This window comes from Anser brachyrhynchus (genome assembly GCF_964034855.1).
Source record: "Anser brachyrhynchus genome assembly, chromosome: 6".
Lineage (NCBI taxonomy): Eukaryota > Metazoa > Chordata > Aves > Anseriformes > Anatidae > Anser > Anser brachyrhynchus.
The window spans coordinates 25917734-25939987 of NC_137700.1; the positions used below are offsets into that span (position 1 = coordinate 25917734).

Here is a 22254-nt window from a genome sequence, read left to right on the forward strand (position 1 = left end):
TGTGTATAATGCCACGACTGCTTTGTAGGATTTGGAAGCAGGTGCTATCGACCCACTTCTGTGGAATACAAGGCTGTGGAAGAGAATGAAGAGACTTCATCCCTCCTCCCCCTGAAAAGTAGATTTAGATAGGAATTAACTGTCCTGAGTTTGGCCACTATCAATAAAAGTGAGAAAGTGCAGAGTGTGTTTTATATACTTGCGCACATATATATGTATAAGTGTGCACATTTTCTGTCTTATTAGCAGTAAATTCTGACAAGATTCTGGAAACTTGGCACCTTTCCTCATCCCAGGTCTGGCATTGTGCCCACTCTGTATATAGAAGGAGCTTTTCAATTTCTACAATCCAATTCATTATGCAGCGGTGCACAAGTTGCCACATGTGTGCTGTTAGGAAGTCTCAGCACAGATGGAAATAGACCTTGTCACAAAATATAGGCATTCATCATTGGTGATGCTGAGCTTCCCCACTTGGAGATTGATTAGCTGTCTTGAAGTTCATTTACAAACTGATCAAAGCCGTGAAATGGGGCTGACTGGCTAAGGCCTGTTTATTCCCGCATGCCATTTGAAACAAACTGGAGGAAGACCAAAGGGGGAAGAATTTTGAATACCACAGGTAAGAAAGGCCTCCTACTCTTAGATTTGTAAATCCTCTTTTAACTAGAATAGAAGGAGACTCTTTTACAATTACATTTTAGATACATATGGTGAATGGATTCAGCATAGTGAGGAAAGAAAATTAAAAAAAGGCCAGATCTTCATCTGGAGTTAAATAATATAAAGAAAACACTGGTTCCTGCATTTCAAAATATATGACCAGGCACTACTTAGAGTATACTGACTGTATAAAACATGTAGGAAATCCTTTAGGAATGGTTCATTTCTCATGATATGTAAAATCGTACAAATGGCTGCGCTGGCTTTTTGTTTCTTTTTCTCATCTGGACAGTGCTAAGGACTGGCAATTTCCTGGAGTTCACTAAAACGCTAATGGAATATAGGCATCATTGAAATCTCAGGCTTGAACTTCTGGGATATGAGGTTTATAATACTCACCTCTGAAGACTTGTATGTCTGGGAGAATAGGGAATGGAGATACTGAAGCCTTCACAAAGAAGACCTGAACTGTCTCTTAGTGTACTAATTTGCATCTCTCTGGTAGCAACAAGAATGGGTATGCTGAGTGATGCAAGACTGACCTAAGTCACCTGCTCGGTGTGACTTAAATGTTTATGTTTTTTCCTTTTTTTTTCCCCCCCCCTTTTTTTTTTCTGGTTGTACTTAAAAATGAGGAAAGAGGAAGATAATTTTACTATAAACTTAAAAGGTGTTTGGAACCAGGGTTTTGGTATTGGATATCTCCAGTGGAAACACCTATAGGATCAGATCCCTCAAAATGTTTCATATCTTTATCTTAATTTTAGAAGGCAGGGACTGCACAGCACCCATCACAAATGGAGTCCCAATCCTGATGGGAGGCAGTTTGCTCAGTGAAAGTGAGTAATGGTTGTGGTAGCAGATACAATAATGCACATAGCAGAGAATTCTAGAAACCTTTTCATATGAAGAAGGAAAAAATAACAAATATTAGTGCCTTTCCCTGATAATGCCATCACACGGCAATGTACCTGCCAGCATTTCATCCAAATGGATGCAGACTCCAGGATTTTCAGTTCTCAACTGGATTCTGTGGCTCTTCCTGGCAGCTTGGAAAAGCTTGGTTCAAAGGGTCCTTTTTTTGTTAATAGTGCTTCTTTTTCATGGCTGTCTCTGTTGCCCTTCGTTCCAGCTGGAGTCTGAAATGGAAGTACTGTGCTAATGCTCCACAGCACAGGCTGGGGCTTTCCAGCCCAGCCAGATGCTGGAAGTCCTGGAAATCGCGCAAAAGAGCCTGCCCATATCGCCAGCTCAGTTGTTCCTTGGTTGTTTACAGCCGTGGAGGATGGGCTGTGATGGTCTGGGTGGCCCTAACAGTCCTGTGTTCACAAGTTCAGATAAGATGGTTTGGTTGTGATCTAGACAGACAGGTACTTTCTTAGATGCTTTCCCAATTTTTACCCAACCCTTTCCACATAAGATGAGGGCTGGCAGGTTGCAATATGGTTTAGAAGTGGTGCCGCACAAAGCTGTAGAGGCCAAGGCTGGCAGCAGATTGTCACTCAAAGGGGGAATGGTGGCTGTGCATTTTGTTGTTACAGTTTACCAACCGTTCTTTTCTGGGTAGCTGGTTTTCCTCTTGTGCCAGAACCATCATGCTGGGCAACGTGCTGTGGAGACAGAGCTCTTCATCTTTTCCATGCCTGGCCTTATACACTTGTGTGGAGAGGGCTGATGATAACTCTGCTATGAGAGTTCAAGGAACTGTAAGCACTTTATTCAGCCCCTGAATTGTTCTGAACAATTGCATACATCAGTATGCTGACTTGTGATATTAGCTTGGTACACAAAAAGCTACCTGTTTCTTTCCTCCAACGTTTTTGCATCTTTTATCCAGCAGCGTGTCACGTGTCCACACCTCTGAGCATGAAGCCGAAGTCCTACCGAAACACCATCCCCATAAGAATGCTGTGTTCTGCAGCTACTCACAACTTTTCATTGTTTACTCAACCTTTCAGCCCATCACAGTGCAATCATAGAAAGTAAACCAGATTCAGATCTGACATACTGTGGAACAATCTAGAGTAAGTCCAGAGTCCCTCTGAATTTATGTAAGTGAAATCAGGAAGGGGATTTATCCTGCTCTCCTAGGCATCTGTATCCATCTCTGGCAGCTGCTGCTGCCTGTGAGGAGAGAAGACTTTGATGATTCCCCAGGTAATACCAGGGGAAGAGTGAGTATAGGCAAACAGCCATGGACAGCAGTGGTGCTAAATTCTGTTAAGTGTACAACTTAGACAAGAAAGGAAAAAAAGAAAGCAAACATTTTCTCATAACCCAAGTCTAGCTGGGAACAGGGAAAAAATTCTTTGCCAGCCCTCCTCCTCTCTCCCAACTTTCCTCCCACCATTTCAGTACCAAATATAACCCAAACCTTTGGAGTGTGTCAGCTGTTGGAATATGATTTTGTTCTATGTCTGGTTTCCATCTGGGACTGGAGGCAGAACTGCAGTAATACCACAAGACAAGCCTCTTGCATGCTGCTTCTGATCACAGGCAGGAATCAGGCCTGCGCCCTGGCCTAGATGTGTTGCAGGATGATCAGGCATTCCCCAGAGCTCTGGGAAGTACGGTTGTGTCAAGCCATCAGCTCCTTGGGATGCAAGTTCTTTGTTCCTGGGCACGTGCAACCATTTCCAAGCAGATCTATGCAGCACGAGGGCTTTCCAAACACAGAACTAGGCCAGCTCACGGCAACTTCTGTGAGCAGATCATGAAAAGTATTGCCCCAAATGCTCAAGCAAAGTGTGTAGGATTTGACTGTTCTCAGTGGTCTTTCAATTTACAGCTATCCCTATATGTTGCTGCTAAAGTCACAGACAAAATGTATTAATATATGAAAGAGGACCCTTGCATGAAAATAAAAATGGTATTTCTGAAAACAGTGCAAGTTTCATGGAGTGTGAAGATAAGAAGTAAGAAGAAAAAAAAAGTAAGAATGTGTCATGACATTGGTTCTGTTTGTTAGTTTAAGAGCATTCTTTGGGCTTCTGTATACAGTGGCAAAATCCCTCAGTCTATTTTTCCTTCCCCTGACAAAGTGCTCTCATTAAGGGATTAAGGATGTTACTGTAATACTATTCATAATGTATACACTTTGCAGCCCCTCACATCTGTTTTCTGCACTATGTATCTAATCATCAAGACCCTTATTCATATTTGCCTTGCAAATAACAGGGCAGGATACCAAAGGATTCTTGGACTGAGAGGAAATGACAGAGGGTTGATGTAATGGTCTAATTAAAGATTTCAAGGTCAGAGGAGAGAAATCCAGAATTCAGTGGTGCGGGGGGGCTCGCAGGATACGCAGCACTCCCCCATTTTCATTGACAGAGCTGCGATCAAAGCCACCGGGCTGTTACATCGTGAGGAATGTGCCTCTGCCAGATCACCCAGATTCTGATCAGTGGTGTTCTGATGTTCTCAGCCATATATTAAGAGAGATGACAAGCTTTACTTTGCACAGGAGGAATTATGAGGAAGTCAAGCAGCTCGTGAGAGCAGAGGGCTTGTTCTTCAGTAGGCATTGACAGCCTACAGGGGAGTGAGTCAAACTTTTCTTTCGTCTTGCTGACCTGTCAGCTGTCTGACTCTCTTGGGTCAAAGATCTCAGATGACAGAGTAAAATGTGTGATGAAAATGCACTCTGTATTCTTTTCAGCATATGTGTTCAGCTATGCCTTCCCTTATCACTTCTGCTGCTCATATTTAGAGTGGAAGAATGTGTTTTGTGATGGAACTGGGCTTAGTGGCCTGGATTGCTAGGTGGTACCAAGGTTACATTTCAAAAATTCACAAAGAGAATTATAGAAAATGTCACTGCAGAACAATAAACATACTTTATATGTAAACACATTTAAACTATTTTGTGTATCTGTTCACCCAAACACATGTATGTGGTGCATCAGGTAGATGAATTAATAGATATCATCAAGACAAAACTCATTAATTTTAAAGTTGTCATTGCAATAAAAGATTTTCCCCCCAAATAGTTTTTAGGTGTTACTTTGCTGTAGTCAGTAGACAGTAATGAAACTTTTCCACTGGAAATGGAGCAAGTAGTTCAATAAGGCATCAGTGTATCAGTTGTGAAGCAGGAGTTAAGTGAAACACATGGGAAGATGTACAAGGTGAGCATTAAACAATAAGGATCTGTGTGATAAACAGTAGTTAGAGTGCTGCCTATTTTTGTGGCCAGTGTGACAGGCAATTTGAGCACCAGAAATAAAAGCTTCTGAGCTGCTAGGCTTAATGAGTTGGAGTGATGCTCAGAAGGGATGGCTGTAGCAAATTCAGACTCTGTGAACTGACACAGTGGGGTACTTATAACAAGTGTGAGGACATTTCAGCTGTCTAAACATTGCCCAATGTTTGGTAGAGATCTTTGTGGAAGAGAGTTTTAAAGAGACATTTGAAGAATTTGAAGGTCACTGCTTCTTCATCTGGCTAATGTCAGTAGCAAATCAATTCTAAACAAATGACTATGTGTGTATTTGAAGAAGTGAGAAGACATGCCAAAATCAAAGAGACCCAAAGTGTAGAACATGATGGAGCTTCGGTCTGAAAGAGCAGTTTATCTGGCCTGCCAGCCTCTACTTCTGTCTTTCTCAGGCATCTCTCAGCTGTGGAGGCAGAGCTGAGACAAAGTAAAGAAATTGTTCTGGCAGCCAAGAGCTTCCTTCTATTATAGACCAAAAGAATATCTCAGGGACAGGCATGCGATGGGTCCAGTAGAAAGTCCTATCCCATGGCAGGATGGGTACTATGACCAGACTGGAAATGTGTATTGCATGGCCAGAATGCTCACATGCTGTTCAATGTTACTGGCTGTGCTTATTTGGAGGATACTGGTCTCTTCTCATCCCATGGACATAGCTGCATTTGCCTGACAAAGGTTACCTTCTACTGCCTCCTTAACTGGCTATGAAGCTTGTCTGCTTGGAAAAATCCTGTCTCTGCTTTAGAGCATTCAAAACATAAATCTGTTCATGGCTTTTGTGAGCCTCTGTCATTGTATCAGCAGCTCAGTTTGGTTCTGGATTTAGGGAAAGCTGCTAACACGATCCTAGACAACTCTGTCATGGAAATTTAGAGGAAAGAACAGGAGCTTGCGACACCCTAAATCTTCAATGGAATATCTCCTTTGAGTTTATTCTGAGTTTCTGCCTTCTTTCAACTTCTTTCATTTACAATGGACAGGATCAAACCTCCCTGCTTGAGTTCTGCTGAACCAGGGGGAGTTCAGTAGTATAGATGAGAGCAGCTATTCGGAGACATTCCTGATTTCTGATCTAGGGCACCGCGATTTGTTTGTCTGATACTGCGTTCCCTCAGAAAATGAACTGGCCGAGTGGCATGCTAAGAATTACCTTAAGGCCAGGATACAGAGGGAGCTTATTTTAGCCAGAACTGGCTGTTGTCCCAGACTAGAACCTCTGGATTGCAGGAGCTGAATGAAAGAGATCTAGAACTGGAACCCCAAGGTTGGCTAAACTGACCCACTGTAGTAGGTATTGCAATTATTTATCCGCTTTAAATTTCCCGTATGCTTTCCCTCATCCATTCACCAGGCCTCTGGAGATGGTTTGCTTATGATAGCATTGTGGAGGAACAAGTTACACTGATTCAAGTTGGATTTTGATTGTCACAAAAGAAAGCGCAGTGGTATTTGTACAGTTTTCAATGTACCAAATGGTGGGTTCAAAAGACCTGAATTCTGCACCTGGCTTTTTTTCCTGGCTTCCCAGGTGATCCTGAGAAAGTCAGTTTACTTTTCTCTTCTTCTGCTTCCCCATCTCTGAAGTAGTATGAAACTCTTCAAATCTGTGTGTAAGAAATAAATGATGCTGGTTCACAGCAGTCAGAATATGGAGTGTTACTACTAGCAAAAAAGGTGCTTTTATTTAGTCTTCCATATCTGGATCGAAGATTCAGACCTAGTCAGAGATGTGATTAGTCAGGTTTTCACAACCTGGCTGTCCCTGTCCATTGTGCCCTGACAGACCTAAGGCATGAATAAAGGGCAGGAGGCAGCTCCCTTGTTGCTGTCTCGTCACCTGAGGAGAGACAGTGGCCTGCACGATGGCTGTGGTGAGCAGCACACCCCTGCTGCCTGTCACCGTCACATGTTAATCAGGGTACAGTAATTTGTGAGAACATTAATAAATACAAATCACTCTCCAGAGACCTGCAATACATTATTTTACCTCTCAACAATAACAGGCTTTATTATCTTGCAGGGAGATGCTCCTGTCAGGGCAATCAAGGATGGCCACTTCTAATGAAGACAAATGATCTCCTTCAAAGGAGCGGCGAGCCTTGATTTGGCTTAATGGCTCACTGGTACCAAGCATGGATTTAATCAGAGCTCCAGCTTCTGTCATGCATGGGCCTTGAAGCCAGGTAATTGGAGGCAGGTGCTAAGTACAATTTAAGTGAAATGTCTAGTTAATAAGGACAGTTTGAAACAAGTAACTTCGATCCCTCCCCCAAGCTCTTGGGGACACGGAGGAGGCCAGCTGTGCTTAGGAACCAAATGACTTAATTTCTCAGCGTTGCCTTCACTCCCAGCCCTGTGCAGTTACTTTGAGTTTGCCAGATGTCCCTGTTGGAGTGATCCTCTTTCAGGGAAGATGGGCGGCCTGACGGAGTTCAGTATGCTTTCTTTTGTGCTGGAAGAGGCAGCAGATCTAAAATCGTGACAGAGGTGTGGTCCGTAGGAGTCTGGCTTTTAAACATCTCAAAGTCCAGAGGGGGAATGAGGAACAGAGTAGTGTTGTTTTCCTAAAATGTGTATTGCAGTTCACCTTTAAACTGTGCATATGAATGGGGGGATTTGACTCTCCAGGCTGTTTTGTTCAGGTCAGTTTTTGTGGTCCCAACTGCCATGTCAGAACTGGAGAATGTGTGCCCCACAGAGCACCTCATTATCCAATTTATGGAGCCTTCTGAAGGACACCACGGATTCTTTCCTGCCTGCTAAACTGTTTTTTTCCTTGTAAAGATGCAATCACCATTCATATTTCTATTTATTCCTTTTTTGGGGATGGTGAGAAGGGCAGGGCACAGAGCAGATTCCTCTGAACTTTTGTCTGCCAGCAAGAAACATTGCTGCAAACCTTGACCTATGCGCAGTTCCATTTGGAAACACATAGGAACTGTCAGCATCACTCTTGTGCTTTAAAGGAAAGTCCTACAACACTTGTTTTTCTCTTTAAAAACCCAGCTCCTGGAGTTATGTGCTTATGAAGTAAGCCATGCTGGTGATTGAGGAAGAAAGTCTGAACATGCTGTCTAAAACATCTGTATCGCCAACTGAACACCTCGCTGGAAAATAAATACTAATTTTTAAATGAACGTTACAGTTCTGAGGCCTCTCATTTTCAAGCATTTGATGCTAGCAACACTAAGCCTTATAGAAAACAGAAGTTCAGGGAATTATCACCAAAAAAATTGTCATATTCTGACATGAATCAACAAGAAACCAAGTTAGGTTTTACGCACTAGTTATCAGTTACTTAAAACCAGGGTCTAACAGGCAAAAACACAATAAGAGCAGTGCTATAGTAGCAGTACTTATAGGTCTTATAGGATCTCCTTTGTCCCTTGTAGCCCCTTCTGCCATCTCCTGAAACTGACAGTTAAAAGGTAGTGCATTTATAACAAAAACAAGATTTTACTTCTGAGGGAGAAAGTAATTAGCCACTGGGTGTGGAAGTATTTTCCATTAGCAATTTTTTAAACTCATGCTGGAATGCAAACATCCCTGTAGGGACTGCATGACTGGGGGAAACCACAGCCTTTCACTGTAGGGAGATTTCTATGATCAGCTTCCTTAGTCAAAGAACACACAAGCAAGCAAGAACCTTTGATGCAATTAAGGAGTCAGATATCTTCCTGTGCTTTCTCAGGATGCTCTATGCTGTTTTTCTTTGTTGTAGGGCCAGGCAGGGCTGCCTCTTGACAGCAGGATCAAAGTTACTAAACCTGAGCCATGGTAGGTGCACCTATTTCTGGGAGCATGACATAGCAGTGATGTGTGAAATAGATTTCTTTCTGTTAATGTTTTACTGTGGCAGAACCATTCAAGATTAGTTGCCCTCTAAGGGATCTTTTTTAGAGAAGAATTAAAATAATCCCTGGCTCAAATTGCTTATTGAACTACTTGAAAACAAGAATTCTTCCTGGGGGCCTCTGCAGCTTTGTCTAGATTTCGGGAAACCAAAGAGGTTTTGGCTTTTCAGATACATTTTGAAATTCATTGTTGATTTTTTAAAAATTCTTTCCCCTTCTTCTATTTTTTAATTGGAAAAAAAATGGCCAGCTGTAATTAACAAATGAGAAATAGGACAATCCTAGGCAGACAAGTGGATTAAGAAAACAGAACTAAAATGCAGACTTTTTAGATTAGAAGCAAGTGTTCAGTGGATCAGAGTCCTGCTACCCTTTGACTTTATAGCTTGAATTCCCTCCAAAGATAAAGTAGGTAGCCCTGAAGGTGGAAAATTTCCCACTAATGACAAAACAATTAATAGGCAAAATGTTCAGATGGCCCTTCAAGTTTACATATCCATTGCAGTCATGGACGTGGTTATAACTCAGGTAGGTGCAAAAGAGCTGCTAGATAACAGAATTACTAAATCTAGGTAGCTTGGGTACTGGAAGGAAGCAGTGGAGATTCAGCAGCATGTTCTGCATCACGAACTGAACGAGGCTGGCTGGCGAGTGAGCAAATTCAGTGTGTCAGCTGTGATCATGTCTGTAGAGGAGAGAAGCAGCGTTCTGTAAGCAGCAGAGGTTTGTGCTTCTGAGGTAGCAGTTCCCATCATCACTTCTTATTCGTGTGCATGCACAGAAGGTTTGTCGTGGATGGGTATGACGTGCTGATGGAAGGGGGAAAGGGTGATTTGACTGTGTACCAGAAAGAGAGGGGTTACAGTGTCTACCTTGCCTTTTAAATGATAGGTGTTCCTGTGTACTTGTGTCAAAGCAAGGTGTTTATGGCAGGAAGAGAAATGTTTATGGTTATTCTGTCAGAAGATGAAACAGTAGAAATGCTCTGATACTGTCATTGATCCAGGTGGAGGCAGAAAGAAGTTTCCAGGAGAAGAGAAGGAACTTGTGATGACAGTATAGATCACGTTGGTGATGCAGGGAAAAATGGTAGAGAGAAACTCCAGGCTGGGATCAAAATTCCCCTCTTCTCCTTGGGAAGCAGAATTGGGACCACTACAATCATGGAGCAGTGCATGGTTTGTGTGTGCTCAGACTGCAGTCCTGAACTACTTTAAACAGATGCCCACACCTCTTGGAGGCAACTCCCACCTTAACAGTGAGGGGATTCTGATTCTAGCGTGGATGCAGGTGTTGGTGGGCCAGGAGGAGAATGTGACACTGATAGCTGCAGTGGACAGGAGACAAGGCCAGGATTACCTGATGAGTCACAGTGCTGGCAAATAAGATTTATTGCTCGGTTGTGACTGCTGTCAGCTTGTCTGGGCACCAAAGAGTAAGCCCAAACTGTGTTCGTTCTTCTGCATGCCCTTGGCTGCTGTGCATGCTGCATGCAGCGATGTGCGCACCATTCCCAAGGCAAACAGGCTTTGCTGCACTTATGGACAAGGAGCTCCTCATTACAGTGTCATTTGCGAGTGCTGGCGCAATAGCGACCAACGGCCTTGCTTCCCCAGGAGTGAGGTTACAGAAACAAGGCACTAGGCCAGGGGTTCATTTATACTGATCAGGATTCACTTTCCCAGCTCTGGGAGTTGTTCACCATGAGGCCAAGTCATTTTGTCTCAGTGTGTACTTCAGCGTCTGTGAAAAGGCAGGAATAATGCTACCAGCCTCTCAGGAGTGAAATGATTTGAGGCCCTCCATGAAAGGTACCATACAAGCCCAAGCTGCCATTGTCAAGCCAGTCCCAACAATACCTCGTGGAATGTGTGGCTTTTGTGTCTGTTCTGGGGCCATGGGGAACAATGCCCTTTCAGGACAATAGATGCCTGCAATTCATGCTGAATTTCCTTCCCTTCTCTCATTAAAATCCATTCATTTCCAGTACAGCCTCTTCATTCTCAAACATACATCTTGGATATTTGTCAACTTCTATTCATCCTATTTAGTCTGCGCATCTAATCTCTTTGAGACTGAACATTTCCTCTGATGGCAGAGTTTTAAGAGTGCTATTCTGCCAACTGGGATGCATTGAGGAGAGCCTCTTGGCAAGCTGGCTTATTCTTGGGGAACACATATTTGAGTAGTGAGACCTCAGGCATTTATGCTGTGCAAGAGACCACAGTGCTGAGCGCTCAGTAGAGCCCAGAAGAGAAGCAGTGCCTTGCAAAGCGGGATGCTTACTGGCAGGAGTTCTGCACGATGGGTATGGAAAGCTGGCTTCAGGGCTCAGCTTAGCTCATGACTCCCTGTGCAGTTTTGGGCAGCCCACATCGTCTCTAGCCTGTAAAGCAGTGACACAAACTTCCTTCCCGTGCGCGTTATTGTACCCCTGCCTGCTCTGCCAGGTGCTTCAGGTAGAGGAGAGAAGAACTGAAAAGGTAGCGTTCGTTCCCTAGCAGGAGGTGGAAGGAGATTGACTCCATTTGGATTAAACTACCCGGCAGCAGTGAGATCATAGCAGCTTTGGCTCTGTATCGATTCGGCAGTGTTTCATCCACTGACACAAAGAACGGCTCTGTCCTCAGCTCCTTAGGTTAGCCGCTTCGCTCCGCTCTCTTTGACAGAGAAAAACCCTGGCACTTAGGCAGGAGGCTTCTACTGCCCCAGCTCCAGAGATCCTTGAGAGCCTGGTGACATCTGGTGGGAACTGGAAGGATTACAGGCCTTTAGCTTCCATCTGCCACCAACCCTCTCTACACTGTGAGCTTTTTGCAAGATGGGAATTCTCCCAGGACTGAAGCTATGAGGAAAAAAAAATAATATATATATATATATATATATCTAACTTAAAGGAGATGAAACTTTGAAACTTTGGTTTTTCAGTTTTCCAGTGAAAAAAATCAAGGGCAGAATTTTTTTACAGGTTTTGATGAAGTATTGTTTTTAGTACAAAAAAGTTTATTAATACCAAAAATGGATTTTTCAAAAGAAATGTGCAGTGTCCCTCTCTCTCAAGTAATTTATAAGCTAGCTTTAAAAATATTTACACAAAGAACTGATAGGCCACAGCCATGAGAAATTGCGATTTATTAAAAAAAATTTATGATTTTATGTGCAGAATCAGAAGAGTACAAAATCAAAACATAATGCTGTAATGATGCATACAGAACACTGTATAATTTAGATATCCAAGAGCTTGAAACTCCTGAAGGGAGTGATGGCAGGGGTAGTGAAGACAATGTTAAATTCAGGCTAAGTCTTATAAGGAAAGTAGAGATATGTTGACTAAAGTTTGGATGAGTTATCCTATTGGATCTGTATGTAGATGCATGTGAGTAAATCTTCCCATTTTTTCCAGATCTTTCTAACCTCAGAAAGATAAAAAATATTGCTTTTGCTCTCTTATTTTTCGCAAGTGCACTTTTTGGATCTAGTTGTGTACAGCATTCTTGCAGTTTCACAAGATGAACCATGTAATAACCAACAAAGACAAAATTTTCTTCCAGTGTTTTTTAGATGTCAAAACAGTACATTTATTGAAAGACTGAAAGTCAAAGGATTGCCTGCATTTGCCAAGGGTTTCATGAGGTTTGTGATAAAGGGAAAAGAGTGTGAACTGTTATTAATCAATATCTCCTTTTCTCCTTCATCCCTTTTTAGGGTTTTGTAAAATGATGGTCAAAGTTTTCAGAAGCAAAAACTGTGAAGGCTATGCTACAGATCCAGATCCTACTGATAATCCAGCATGTGCATACAGAGTTCTTCCTGAAACTCAAGCCCGCTGAAAGAATCCTGAACTGGGGCCTTAAAGTCACTGGTAAGTTTGAACAATCACAGCCTATTGCTGAGCCTATTTACCATTTCATCCTTCAGTAAAAAAGAGTTAGGCTAGAGGACAAAGCAGTTTTTCATGTATCAAGTCCAAAGCAGATCTCCTCTTAGCTACTTGGGGGAAAGATTTTCACTCTAAGGCTTTAGGTTGCCTGCCTTCAGCTCAGATCTCTGCCTCTCTTCCCATGCCAGCTCATTTCTGCAGTGATGCCATGAAATGTAATATCACTGCTGGTAACCTTATTAGCAGAGCCAATTGTATGAGGACCTCCTAAGGGAGGCTGTTTGCCATCCATTGTATGAGCTATGGCCCTATTGTTTATGACAGCGCTAGGTGACCTAATTCACTCCAGTGGGCCCATCACGCACATCCTCACAGGGTGATTTTCTCTTCTGACAGATCATTGTCAGCATCCTTTCTCCTAGTATTCTGCTAGCCCTAGCTTTGTGTTCGCACAAACACACACCTACACACAGATGGGGCCTTTCCTGCGAGCTAGTTTAGGTAACGGGTGTTAGGCATGGGCACAGTGAGCACACAGCATGAGCTTAAAGCTACTTGGACAGGCCTTAAGCTTTTAATGTAACAATATAGTGTCTTTAGAGTTTAGCATTGGGTAAGCCCATTATTTTAGTTTTTCTGACCAACAGTGGAGGAAATGGGAGTTTTGCTGATATCGAGGTGTTCATGGTACTATTAAGAAACAGTGATAACCTGTTAAGTCCACTTAAGGACCTCAGACAGAAGCTATGGAGAGCAGAAGCCTTGCTAAAAGTTTGTCTTTCCTGCCCAAGGCTGTAATCACTGCAGCTAGGCAACAGGCCTTTCATCAGTGCGATCTGGACCACCTGGAGATTGCACAGCTGCACTTTGGATCTCTCAAGGACTTTACAGCAAAAGAGAAGCCAAAGTGCACTATCAGAAATGGTAATGGGACAGTGGTGGTGGCAGGTGTGTGAACATATTGCCCTGTTAACCAAACAACTAAGAGAGAACTGTTGACAAAAGGGAAGGGTGGAAAGTTTTGTTCAATGGATACTTTTTAACACATTTACTTGGTGGTGGTGGTGCTCCAGGCTTATTCTGTGTCCTTCTCAGTACTCCAGGGAGGTAATTTAGTTTCAGCAGATGCTTTGATAGAGCTCAAACCGGTATTATGTAAGTCCCCAGGAGGAGTCCTCAGAAAATTTAACCTGGCCTTTTGAGATACTGACAAATTCTGGCAGAAGAACATAACACAGCAGCCACCCACACTTTTAGCCAGGGATCTAAGTGAATATTGATGAGATGAGGAGTAGGTGGCAAAGTGTCCATGAGATGAATATCTCAGCAGGAGCTGGCATGGACTGCTCTGGAGAGAACTGCTGTTGCCTAGAGCAATGTTGCTGTGAAGGCGTTGAGCATTTGTACTGAGCTGAGAGGTGTGGTCATCCCACTGCTGCTGGCAACCCAGACTTTGCCTGGATTTTGATTATAGGAACAGTTTTAGTTCTAAAATTTAGATCTAAAATTGCTGTCAAGTGAAATGAATGATGCTCAGTCTGTGGTAAGTGGCTCAAGTTAGGTGATACTAATGGACTTTCTAGCTGTGAAATAACCACTTTGTTCCCACTTGCTGTTCAAATGATACATTAGCAGAATCCTACTCTTTCCAGGGGACAGGTACATGCAACAGAAATAATTCATAGTCATGTCAAATACCTATTTCCTTTAACAAAGTATCACAAATTTCCTTATAACAGACAGATGTTTGCTACATAAACCCTAACTCACATAGAGTAATGAAGGGGAATGTGCAGTAACTGAAGAGTGCAAGCATGAAGAATATTTTGTGCTTTGTATCAACTTTTCCCAGAATACTTCCTTGACATTTTGCAAGCATTGCCCACGATTCATGTACATCCTCTAAGATGGAAAAACATTAGACAATGAAAATGAGGCATGATACTGTTAAGGAACTTGTCTTACCATGAATTATAAACATGGTAAAGAGAGGAACCCAGAAGGTCTGGAGCAATATGTGTAGTGCTATTCCGAGTTAACAAAAAAGCTTTTTATTTTATCTCCTGAAAGTCAAAATTCCTCAGGAGTAACTCAATTATTTCAGCTTAGGATACCAGCAAAAGTCAGAAAGCACTGCCTATGTTTCTGGTGAGTACACAAATACAAGTTTTGCCTGGTTTCAGTGGAGAAAGTGAGCAAGCTGGGGGCAGTAATGTTTAGTGACAGACCAAGGTTCAGTTCTTGCCTCTGAAGCAATGGCAACCTCCTGATCATGGTGACTGTTATCTATAGATGGTTCCTTTGATGACCTGGCACTAAACTTACAGTAAAACCTGGAGCCAGCTGAGTGAAGTTTGGGATTTCATTGCAAATAATCAATTTTGGATCTGCTGTTTCACCCAGCATTTCCAAGAGTGTGTAGTCTAAGTTTCTGCCTGCTATAGGTATGCTTTTGTGTGTAATGCTAGTTGTGGCATGCTGCAGGCCAGGCATCTCTCCTGATGCCATAGCCCAAGTTCCTGCTTTATCAGCACCATTATGTATACAATAACAGCAATTTCCCAGCACTCATGGTGGGGATTTGCTTTATGGCTACTAGTGTTGCTATAGCTACATTTCCCTAATGTTCATTATTTTCCATAGTGTCTTTGTCACGCATCCAAGGATGCTGGCATTAAGCAAGCTCACAGCACGTCATTTCTGCCTTGGGAACTATTGCTAGGTGCACTGAATTGACCAAGGGGTATTGCAGCTGGTGCTTTGCCTGGGCTAAATCTACTTCAACCATGAAGGAAGTGGTGAGGGCAATAGTTAAGAGCTTTTTTGCAGCAGTGTGTTGGGAAAGGAAAGCTTACAGTCACAAGGGCCCCTTTCCAAGGGGGCTGAACAGGAAGGAGGAGAAGGAATTGTCATCTCTCAAGAGAACAAATGCAGGGAGGGGAGGGAGCGTAGGCAACTTTGGTTAATTGCTAGGTTGTGTAATGAGCTGGGGTGCTGGACAGCTGCTGTATAGTCCCCATTGTGACAGCCGCCTGGTTGGGGGTGTGCTGCTCTAGGGCATTTTAGCTGGGTTTTGTTTTTTGTTTTTAAATGGTTTAATGAGCAAGCTAAATAGCTGTAAAATTCAGAGTAGGGTCTCAAAAAGCTCACTGTCCCCCAGGCATGCATATGTATCTGGTGCTGTGCAGAAGGGGCAATGAATTCTGAATGAATTCTACTTCCTGCTGGAGGGAGCTACCTACAGAGCTCTGCTACAAAGAAAAGACACCAAAGAGTCAAGATGAGCTGGAAAGTAGAGCCAGTCACTGACAACTGAAAACTGATATCTAAGAGGTACTCCAGTCTCTGCATCTCCTCTTAAACTCCAATCTTAGCTTCTGAGGCCTTGATTAGCGCATAAGAGATGTTAAAACAGTAACCCTCTCTTGCTGATAGGCACCAAAGCATGGCACTCATGATTTCAGTAGAGATGCAGTGGTTGTATGGAATCTCATCCTCTCTGAGTCAGTATTGGCCTATTAAGGCCACTGAGATGATTAAGAAATCGGAATATCTGTCATAAAAGGAGAAGCTGAGAGACCTGTGGCTGATATTAGCCTGGAGAAGAGAAGGCTCAGGGGGGCTTTATCAATATGTACCAAGTTCTTGGTATGGGAGGGAGTAAAAAGATGAAACCAGACTCTTGGTGGTGGTATCCAGTGACAGGACAAGATGCAAGGGCGCTACTTAAAATACAGGCAATTCCACTTAAACATAAGGAAAAACCTTTTTACTCTAAGGGTTGTCAAAAACCAGAACAGGTTGCCAAGACAGGTCATGGAGTCTCCATCCTTGGAGATACTCAAAGCCCAATTGGATTACTTTCCTGAGCTCTAGATAACACTGCTTTGAGCTGGGAAGTTTATACTGGATGCTCTCTGGAGGTCCTTCTACCTCAACTATTCTGTGGTTTTGTGGATCTGTGATTCTCTGGTATTCGTTCTATGCTTTTGGGTCCAAAGAAGCCTGAATAAAGTATGAGGTTCTATTATTACTGGTGTGCATTAAGTAAGTGACCAAAGTAAGGCCAATGATACCTATATGGCACTACAGAACACTGATCAGACTTCACAATCTTATTTCTATACCTACAGAGTTACATCAGTACAAAATTATGTGCAAATCATACTTTACTGTTATACATTCCTTTGAAAGTGCTGTCCCTTTCCATCACACATGCTACTGTACATTTAAAGATTGGTCTAATGGTGGACTCAGCTGTAATCTGCTTAAGCCGCAAGAGCCAGGTCTCTTTTCAGTATAGAGATCTCAGCTGGCATCTATTCTTTGTAGTATTACAATAATAGTCAGTCATCTTTGCAAGCAATCTTGATGCTGATGCAGGCAATCTTTATGTTGATCCCAGCTTTGTGATTTAACAACTGTCAGAAACACCAATCAGAAGTAACTAAGTGTTTTTTAGCAGGAGGTGCTGTTCCATTATAATTCCAGTAAGAAAGGCACTCAGACCCTGAAAAGGATCATTTAAAATGCTATATGCCAGACCTAACACTATAACAGGAGAGAGAATAGTCAAGATAATCTTACATCTGTTCAGATGGTGGGAACCCCAAGTTCTGCAGCATTGAACAGGCATCTATGTGCTGATCAGGGCACAGCATGCTGTGCAGACCTGGTCTATGGAAGAGTTACCCCACTTGGGTCATTTGAACTATTACAGGATTTTCTTACAGGAAAACAATTCCATTTCTACTGCCAAACAGAAAGGACATTCACAAGAGAACTTCTTGCTGCACTGTTAGATAAAGGCAAGGACACGCAGGTGGCATAATTACTGATAGCAAATGGGGGCTGCCTCCAGGCTCTCTGTTACAATTAGCTGGCTAAGTTTATCATACAGCCAAGGAATATTCACAGCACAACACAGACCTGAGATTAAGCTGTACATGCAGCACAGCACAGGTTAACTGGTACATAGATCACATTCCTCAGTGCACAGTGGCCAGGATCATTGCACTGAGATACATGACATTACCTCCAGTCCTCATTCTGCAGATGAGTTTGCAATATACTTAACAAAAGAAACAAGTTTACAGGGGTTATCTCATACTAGGTAAACCCCAACCCAATTAGATTCAGCTGCTGAGAATATTTCATAATTCACATAATTCACAGTTCTTATAGAACTCCAGTAGTATTTCCCGTTACTCATAATTTTCAGTAAATGAAGAAAGTGCTTCATTCCGAAAGCACCCCTGCTTTAAGGTGAAGAGCAGGTTTATTCATAATTTAGGCTTTGGTCTAGATTTGCACAGATCCTGTCAGAATTGTAGACACGTATCTGCACTTCCCTGAGGCTGAGTATTTCGTTATCGTTATTTTAGGACCTGTAGGACCAGCAGCAGAATACATACTATGTAATATAGTAGTAGCTCTGCTCCAACGGCACAAGCGACTGATTGCAGTTAATGTTGTCACAATAATGGTGTGCCCATAGATGGCAGTATTTCCTAGTTCTTATTTTGCAGTACTAGTGATATTTGCGTTTCCTGTATCTTTTGCCATCACAGATGTTGTTCAGTAAGGACATAAACTCCAAACCCAAAGACAGTTAGAGAAAAGTTGTTAGGATGTATGCAAGTTCCAGTCAGATCAATTTCTATGCTAAATAATATCAAATCAGAAATGGGCCAGAGCAGTATTGTTTCTGATCATTAAGGAATGGTTTCTTTTGTTACATATGAGTGTGTATCACTGAGTCCTGATCTCAGAAGAAATCCTCTACTATGAGGGTGGTGAGGCACTGGCACGGGCTGCCCAGAGATGTTGTGGATGCCCCATCCCTGAAGGTGTTCAAGGTCAGGTTGGACAGGGCTTCGGGTCTTTAAGGTCCCTTCTACCCCAAAAAATTCTGTGATTCTGTGATAAATGTTACTGTGCGTAGATAAAGAATTTCTCTAGTTATGAACATCTCTAGATATGATAGCTGTTTGAAAAAAGAAAAAAAAAAAAAAAAAAAAAAAAGCAAGTTCTCCCAAATGTCTCTAAACATAGTCTATACATAGGAAGAATTTGTGAATGTCGTTTCAGTCCTTCTCTCATCAAAATTCATCTGCTGTCTAGACTGTCAGTTGAGCTCGTGAGTGGCACTAGTACTGAGGTGACTGGCCTCTAGCTTCAGATGTGCAGAACTAATCACCCCTTGCAAGCCTGCAGTTGCCTTAAAATGTTTTCAGGCTCTGGCTTGAGAGACACTCTCTATGGGATCACACCAGGACCGTGACAGATGGAGGGCCTGTCACACAGCATGTGGTGAATTGCATCTATCTAGCTCTGCTCAAAGTTGGTCTGAGAGGCTCTGAGATTTTCTATGGATGAAAGTTTCTTTGTTATATAACAGATGACAAAGCAAAGGGCAGTTCTGCTTTGAGTCACTCTGCTAGCAGCATTAGCAGACTAGGTCTGTGTAAAGTTGTATGCCTCATCCGAAATAAAGTTCAGACCGAGTGAGGATGTCATTAGAGGAGTCATTACAATGGTATCAGTTTAAAGGCACTGAATTATTATATTCCTACAGGATAAGAACATGGAATATGTCAGAATACCTCAGAAGTTGGTAGTACCCACTTTAGGGTTATGTACAAAAGGTACCATCATGACAAAACCTGCCTTTACAGGAAGTTTAAGAACAAGCCCTCATTACTAAAGGATTATTATTCCCATAACTACTGTTTAGCAGTTAGTATCGAAATGCCTTTTTCATAAAAAGAAATTGAAATGCAATTTAGTGTTTTCAGAAATCTTTTTAATATCCCTGTAAAACAGGAAACACTTCTGTCAAACAGCTGCAAAGATGATGCACAAATGTGGAGTAACAAATAGTGCCATAAAGACTGTCTTCTAAATCAAGAATTCTGTAGTACAGAAAAGACACCTTTGCAAGAATTACAGAAACATTTTTACTGAGAAGCTTTTCAAAGTTGCTGTGGTACAAAAAGTGAATTGTGCATTTGTGTGCAGTGTCATCTTGCATAGAAGTACATGTACAGTAATCAAAACCAAAATGAAAGGCCAAATAGCAAATGGAGGTAATAACATTATGAATAAAAATTTGGCTGAAGATGCTGGAGAAAATTGTGCAAATAATCCTCTATATGTAATATAATTATAGTGTATTCAGAACGCATGGAGAGTAATGCTTCTTAGAAGGCTCAAATTCAGCTAATTTAAGACAAAACATTAAATTCTGCTTATATTTATACGGATATAGGTCCAGGTTTATTCCATTGATTTAAAGTTACTCTGGATCTCCATCAGTATGTTTGAAATTCGCGTCTGGCTTACATCGTAAATCCCATTTATATCTTTTCCTCACTTCCAACAGACTATATGAGGGCAGAAAGCAAAACATGGCTCTGGGCCTTTATTATAATTATGTTACAATGGCTTCTTCCAAAAGCCATACTTTTAATTTGTTTAATTCCTCATTCTTTCTGAACATAAATCTCTCATCCATAATGAAAATAAACAGCTATTTTATTGTCTTGTTTCTACTGCAATTTTATAATCAAATGCTTCTTAATATCTCCTGAAATCAGGGAAGTTTTAAAATATGTACAATTCAGTTAAATAAGTGCAGTTATAATTTCCTGTGTTTTAAAATTACTCTCCCAATGCACATCTAAAAATTCTGCTTCCATATACACCACCTTCTAGATAAAGGAATTAGAAGTACTCACATAGAAAACAGCTACAATCTTACAAACATGAACCGTAGATTTCTGCTCAAATTCAAACTCACACTAGCAAAAACACTTTTTACAAGAGTGATAATCTGTACAGAGAGTTATTTACTCTAATTTAAAGAAACCAATGGGACTTCCCATAGTTTTGATCAGTTCCTAGGTGAGAATTACAAGATAGTCAATCAATGGAAAGGTTCAATGGAAGATGAAATGTATGTGTGCCACAAGACACACACAGTCATTTCATTTGGTTTTGTATTGCATTCCTTTTTACATGGACGTGGAATAGAAGAATACTGACCTTATCTACAGCTGCTCATATTGCTGGAAAATATTAATATCCCGTCCAGTTATTAGAACTCTCTTGTTGCTTTGAAGACAAATAGCTAAGGGTTAAAGGCATCCTATTTTTCTGTCAGTTTCTTGATTTAAGATGTCCAGTGATGGTGGTATAAATTCCTGTGCTGGAGTGATGCCTGGAAATGGTTCCACATTGTTCAAGCAACCACAGGTAACCGAATTGAGTCCTTCCACACAAAAACATGATTACAAAAAATACTGATTTGCTGTCCAGAAGCCAAGAGTGCACAACTGTATGTAAGGGACAACTAATCTTCCAGCAACACCAGCAGAGTCTTAGATCTCTTTACTTGGCCTCTGAATAGTAAAGCTACTTACAAAGGCTGCTACCCCCTTGTCACAGTACAAAAATATTTTCCTAATAATTAATATATTATTCAATAGAACACACAAAGTGTCCATGACAATTTAACAGCAGTGTTGCACTTGTGGCTTGCTGTTTCTCTACACTGTACGCAGAGATTTAAATGACTTACCAAGGGGATGTTAAGCAAGGTTTTTAAATTTCTTAGAAATCAGAGCAATCTGACAGAGCATGTTGTATAACACTTGTCTGTGCTGGCTTGACGTTCCTTTAAAGCAATTGCTGAGTGGCCCCTGGAGTCCAAGGGGGATAACAACAGGGAAGAGACATGTTGCAGTCAACAGGAATCCATTGCTTGAAGTTTCTGAAGGACTTCCAGAACAAATTCATAACAGAATAGATACTGATCCTGCATACAGAGACACCAGTGTGAAACATCCAATTAAATATAACAAAAATTCTAGACTAAAAAAGATGGACTGGCTGTCATGCTGTTTTTAACACCAGCATCTTTGTAACAGGGATACAGAAATTCAGGCATTTAAGAGCATCCTCAATCTTTTTGTTCCATTACTCATAAAAGTTCAGGAGTTCTTTTTGATTCAGTGCAGTACCTTTATGCATGTGCTTAAATCTCACTGAGGTCAATGGCTGTTATCTACTTGCTTAATTTTAATCATGTGCTCAGTCATTTTCCTGAAGCATGTGCTTTAATACTTGCCTACAAGAAGAATTTATCCTAGTCTTGTCTTACTTTTCTTCCCACTTTCTGTTTGCTCTAAGTTGTGTTAACCTTATTTTGTCTTTTCCTGTGTGAACACACTTCGGGGATAGGTTTAGCTCAGCAGTAGAAGGACAATGAGAGCTCAGCGATTGCAAGAATTCAACTGAAGGCTGCAGTTTTGCAGGGTAGAGTCTCACCCATTTCACTGGTGAGCTCCACTTTTCTTTATGCCCAAAGAAGAAATGTATCTGTACTATATTGGTGCTCTGAAGTGAATTTCAAGTGCCTGCAAGCTACACGTAGAGGTTATTTTCCTTTTTTTTTTTCCTTTTTTTTTTTTCCTCTTAATTTCAGTTAGCCAGTAAGGGACAGATCTTCTGTATTTAAATATACACAGCATTTGTATGCAAAGCTGTCGTTTTCCTCATGAGAGGGCTAAAATTCAGCTTTGACCTAGAGATTTATCAAAGCATGAGGATATGTACCACAAATGGAAGCTTTTTGA

At 41.6% G+C, this 22254-nt stretch overlaps 2 protein-coding genes across 6 annotated transcripts in view; one reads left to right on the top strand and one right to left on the bottom strand.

Annotated features, from left to right (window-relative positions):
- The window catches only part of MAPK8 (mitogen-activated protein kinase 8), a 255148-nt gene that overhangs the window by 101636 nt on the left and 131258 nt on the right, over positions 1-22254 (top strand). Inside the window, exon 4 of the mRNA XM_080596999.1 lies at positions 12442-12598. The gene's annotated coding sequence lies outside the window, so the exon portion shown is untranslated. The remainder of the gene's footprint in view (positions 1-12441; positions 12599-22254) is intronic.
- The window catches only part of FRMPD2 (FERM and PDZ domain containing 2), a 77600-nt gene continuing 73903 nt past the window's right edge, over positions 18558-22254 (bottom strand). For 3 of the 5 annotated variants that reach the window (XM_080596965.1, XM_080596963.1, XM_080596964.1), the window contains one exon: positions 18558-21434. In XM_080596965.1, the coding sequence (XP_080453091.1) occupies positions 21363-21434 (72 nt within the window). In that variant the 3' untranslated portion in view covers positions 18558-21362. The remainder of the gene's footprint in view (positions 21435-22254) is intronic. The other 2 variants (XR_013952561.1, XR_013952562.1) reach the window with 2 other exon arrangements.